Below are 5,233 nucleotides of genomic sequence, written 5' to 3'. Positions count from 1 at the left end.
CACCCACCCAAAATAATATGAAGTTAATTATATGCCCTATCATAAGCAAACAGCTGGTGGGGCTTTCATCAACCACCCATCAAAAGAAGCAGAAGAGACAGCCTACAATTGCAGATTCTCATCCACTGTTGAAATATAGGGAGCAACATCTTTAAACTCCAAGTTCATCAATTTCGATATCCAAAACTATATCCATTTATTAGCACATGGAACAAGAATATATGAAACAAAATACATCAAATTTAGTAACTCCAACCTTAACTGAGTATTCATGCAATTTAATAATGCTTATAAATAAAGCTAGACAAATTTCTTTTATTTCACTCAATCAATTAACCTCAAAGGATAATTTCGAGTCTAGTGATTTGTCTGATCTCAAGCGATTACTACTGCTGCGAATTGGATGGCTCATCCTGTTACTACAATTGACGAATTTTGAGTGCAGCATTTTGTTTAACTCAGTTCTTCAGTACGTACCATGTTTAAAACTATGACTATGAGTTAGCAAATCAATAATGACAAATAAAATTAAACACTTGCTTCAACTTTGGGAACTCTATCTTCAAATGAATGTTCATGAGTGAATAATAATGGAGAGAAGTCAATACCCGAACCATTTTACCCTTGCTGCATGGACATGAGAGTGAGAATGAGAAGAGGGATAAGGGAAAAGAACAAATAAAAATCAAAAGAAAGAAAAGGCCTCAGAGCTGAGTGATGACAGCAAGGAAAGAGACAAGTATGGTGCGTTCTTGACTCCCTCTTTAAAGGCTTCCTAAATGTAAATATGACTCGACTCCTTGTAAAAATCTTTGAAGTTGTTATGAGACTGGCATCAGCATCAGCAGCAGTTCCAGCTCCAGTTCCAGCTCTTGATGAGAGCATTCAAGCCCCCAACCAACCAAAAGATAGCCCTAATTAAACCTCCTCTTGAATGCCCACATCAAGAGCCCTCTGAGCCCCTCTGGTATGTTGCAGTTAAGGAAGGGTGGTGGTGGTGGTGGTGGGGGTGGGGGGTTGTGGGGGAGAGCCTCTGAAGCCTCTTCAGACCATCAGCCACTGGGGCAATTCAAGGCAGCCTTTATTTGCTGCACAGTGGTGCTAATGAGATTATTGACTGTCGTCACCGACTCTACGTTGAGCTTCGCAGAAGGAAGGCTGCTTACAAGGATCTGAAACGCCACCGTGATCAGCGACCCTGAGGATCCTCCCATTGGATTCGAGCTCGTCGTAGCCCCTCCACCTCCACCAGGACGGCCGTCGGGCAATATGGTGAACCCCGATGGCAAGAGGGGAATGTAAGATGGATCCTCACCGCTCATTACAATGTTGATAGCCGGAAGGTCGATGGGGGCATAGACCACAAGCGAGCCCGAGGCATCAGTGCAGCTCTCCTGGAGTATCAGCATGTTGTTCTGGCTGGCATTCAGAGCCTGTTTGTTCACCATATCGTATCATCCAAGTTATAAAGAGACTAACTACATCAATAGATTCAAAATACAAAACAATCAAGAAATTAACAGAAACTGAATCAAGAAACTCACACGAAGGAGAGAGATGCAGTTCCCTGGATGCGAACCATTTACGATGCGAGCAACCTCTTGCACTGAATTCCCACTTGAAAGAACATCCCACTGAAGAAGATGTGCAGGTATCAGTCAATATGCAGTTTTAAGATCGAGTATGAACAGTAAACTGATGTAATAGTTGAAGGTGGGACCTGAGCTCGAGTATGTTCATCTTTGAAGAAACTGAAGACCCTCTCGGATGACATAGGTAGCCATATAGAGGTCGCCGCACTGAGGACGACTCCATTGGGCTGCCCAAGATTTGTGCTCTTGTGAACTGTGACTCGAACTCCGACATCATTTAGTCCCGAGAGCGTCGTCCATCGGTTTCCATTGGATGCACTCAAACTAGCACAGAAATTGTTGATCATCCTCTGGGAGAGCTTCATCATGCTCCGCCTGCCCTCATGAGAGGGAATCACTGAAGACATTTTTAGAATTCAGCATCACAATAAAGCTCTTAGCTTCCAACACTAGTAGAGTACTTGATGCATTACCTCCTCCAAGTTCCCTCGAGGAAGCGCCGGTGGCCATTAGACATGCAAATCTTTCACACATTCTCTGTAGAGTGGCGAGCCATCGCTGTGCTCCAAATGCCTCGCCGCTATCCACGAGATCCCGGTAGAGGCGGTGAACAGGAGTCTTCTCTTCAATTTCCATGTGCTCCACCCAAGTCACCTGGATCAAAATTTGGCACTCATCTCTCCATGACTCTGAAGATGACACAAATCCAGCAAATAAAGGACACAGCTTGCATGTAAAGATCACCTTGGAGTAGCCATTGGGCATTTCCTGAATTAAGCAGCCAGAAGGAAGCCTTCGTGATCGGGAAGGAGGCGCAAACTGATTCTCTCTGGATAAGTCTACTGAAACATCAGCTATAGCCCATGAGCCCTGCTCGATTTGCTGACAGTAACGCAGGAAGCAGAACTCACGCGTCGGCACAACAGGTGAAAGAACCTGCATCTCTTCATACATCTGTATGGTTTCAAATTAGACAAAGTGCCATCAAAAATCCTGCAACGGGTTACAAGCAAGAGAACATGAATTTAATTAAGTGACTACCAGAAGTAAAGATCCACTCCTAGTTCCTGCCATTCCTGTCACGAGGACTTCTAAGGTTCTCGCCTTGGAGACAATTGTAGGAAAAAACTCCGCCCACTTGCTCTGCAACAAGAATGATTCTTACTCCAAACACCAAATAACTAAAAGGTTAAGAGTATAAATAACAAAGCACAGGAACTTACTGAATCCATAAACAAATCAACCAATGCCACAGTATTCATGAATACCAGTCCCGAATCCCTCGAGGCCTCGGTGCGGATATCTGGACTTTTGAATCGGTGCCCAAGCTTGGGAAAGATCCTATCATACGTTTCGAGATTAAGGACCTCCCTTCTATCACCTCCAGGCTTTATCCACAGGGGTTCATCAGTCTGCACCAGCCTGATCAGCTCTTCCAGTGCGTTGGTAGCCATGTTTGCCATAATAGGCTTCTCGATATCGGACACTGCGGTCGGGAATGGAAAAGGCGCTGCAGAAGAGCTCCCAGTTAGGAGGTCAAGATCGAGGGAAGGGCCAAGTGCCGGACCACCAAAACCCCCAACTGATAAATCTAATGAAGAATTGGGCATTGGCTGAACTGGGGGAAGTTGTGTCATAGGCCTGCCTAGGTACCTGGATGCCATGCTCGAAACCCGATCGAGCTGCAACAATATCAATCAAAAGAGCAAAACTAAATCATATTGATGGAAACTACAACAAATGGTTCCTTCATCAACATCTGCGACAATGAAATGTAGTCATAATGGAAACGTGTTCATCCAGCAAAACTAGTACATTTCTTGGGGGTTCTTCAAACAAACAGAATTCGATCAATGCAGACATCACTATCACGTTAAATCTAAGGCATGGTGAACTGCTCACAGATTTTTTTTTTTTTTGGCTTTTTTTTGGAAGAAAAAGGACTGTTAGCGGCTACCTCTTCTTTCAGGCGAGAGTTCTCCAGCCGAAGCTTCTGCTCGTCGAAGTAGGAGTCCTCGGTGACCGGCGGGCCGCCGCAGGTAGGGCAGATGACGTTCTTGAGCGCCTCCCTTATGGCGATGTTCTCGCACCGGATCTTGTCGTTCTCCGCGCGGAGGGCGCAGTTGTCGGCCCTCTCGTGCTGGGCCTGCCAAACAACTAGAAAAGATCAGCGAAACCGCCCAAAGGTGCCTCCTTTTTGGTTTCTATCGCCCCACTGCACTCCGTTCCAAACGAAAAAGGCCAAAAGAAGGGAAGAAGAAAGAGAGAAAAAAAAAAAAAAAAAAAGGGCTTGCCTTCATCTGGGTCCTTCTGTTCTGGAACCAGAACTTGATCTGCCGAGGCTCCAGCCCCAAATCTCTGCTCAGCTGCATTCTCTGCTTCTCGTCCGGATGCGGGCATTCCTTGAACACCCTAAATGCCATAAAAAAAAAAAAGCAAAAAAACACATCAAAATTCAATCTTTGAGTAAGAAGAAGAAGCATGGAAGGAAACAGAGAAGGAGAGCAGAGTATACGCTTCGAGATGCTGAATCTGGCGAGGGGTGTGACGGTGGTAACGCTTCTTCTTCCTCTGCCCATCCGAGGCATCTGGGTCGTCCCCGGAATCCATTCTCCTCTCTTCCAACTCCCCTCTCTCTCTCTCCTCTCTCTATATATGTACTCTACTACTCCTACCGTCCCAAATTCTACATCAACAAGCTATCCACAGTATAGCACACAAAAAGGCGACGCCTTACCAGTCTCCACTTCAAACTTCTACTCCTCCTCCTCCTCTTTGCGAGGTTCGGAGTAATCCGGAAGCGGGGCGGGGGGTGTGAGTGCACGGAGACGATTCCGGAAACCGCCGGGGCTGCGTCGGAAATAGCGGCAACAATCCGGGCGGATTCACCCCCTATTAAGGCAAAAAATTTCCAGACCTGGTCCCTGAATTAATAGCGAGCCACTCCCCCCTCCCACCTCTCTCTCTCTTCCCCTCCCGAGCTGCTGGACCTCGTCCTATTCCTTCCCTTCTCCCTCGTAAGAGAGAGAGAAGGGGGTGGTAACCGACGCAATTTAAAAGCCGGTGCTTTTAAATCTTGCTCTTGTTTCGAGGGTCTGCGCTCATCTCTCTCCTTTCTCCGCTCGTCTCCCTCCTCTCTCCTTGCTGTCTTGGTTTGGTACAGCTGCAGCGCCATTAAGGCGGGCCATGCTATGACCGTGTCGGATTTTGGATTCGGATCCTCTTCTCGGATCAACATCCACCACCGAGCCTCATCTAGTCCCATCAGGCACCATTGAGTCCATTTATGCAATCAGATTTGGATCCAAAGATCTTCGCTGTATTTTTTTTTATGAAACAATGATTGAACCTTTTTTTTTTTTATGATATCTATCATTGCATCGTATCCTTGTGGAAAATCTCAAATCCCTCCGAACGGCCACCATTCATCTACACAGATCTCAAAATGCCTATTGCACAATGTAATAGAGGATTTGTGTAAGAAAAGGCGCAAGATACAACCCTGCCATGGATCGAAATGTGATGGATTTCAAGCCATTTCTTTGATGAACAACATGATTAAAACCAAAACTAATGCAGCAATAATGGGTGTGGGATCCAAATTCTAATTGCTCGTTGAGTCAATTCCAAGGATGTCGGAT

The 5,233-nt window shown here is 45.9% G+C and overlaps 1 protein-coding gene across 1 annotated transcript; it reads right to left on the bottom strand.

Moving 5' to 3' along the window:
* Nucleotides 1–493: 493 nt before the first annotated feature.
* LOC105053150 (homeobox-leucine zipper protein ROC8) lies at nucleotides 494–4,719 on the bottom strand. Its single transcript, XM_019853180.3, has 10 exons — nucleotides 4,108–4,719; nucleotides 3,887–4,004; nucleotides 3,550–3,738; nucleotides 2,816–3,274; nucleotides 2,634–2,735; nucleotides 2,337–2,546; nucleotides 2,066–2,246; nucleotides 1,721–1,989; nucleotides 1,545–1,634; nucleotides 494–1,433 (listed from the first exon to the last, which is right to left on the bottom strand). Exons 1-10 carry the CDS (start codon nucleotides 4,200–4,202, stop codon nucleotides 1,053–1,055), a joined length of 2,094 nt encoding a protein of 697 aa, XP_019708739.1. The 5' UTR covers nucleotides 4,203–4,719; the 3' UTR covers nucleotides 494–1,052.
* Between the last annotated feature and the right edge of the window lie 514 nt (nucleotides 4,720–5,233).

Source organism: Elaeis guineensis, chromosome 10 (assembly GCF_000442705.2).
Source record: "Elaeis guineensis isolate ETL-2024a chromosome 10, EG11, whole genome shotgun sequence".
Lineage (NCBI taxonomy): Eukaryota > Viridiplantae > Streptophyta > Magnoliopsida > Arecales > Arecaceae > Elaeis > Elaeis guineensis.
This window is presented reverse-complemented; position numbering and strand designations above follow the sequence as displayed.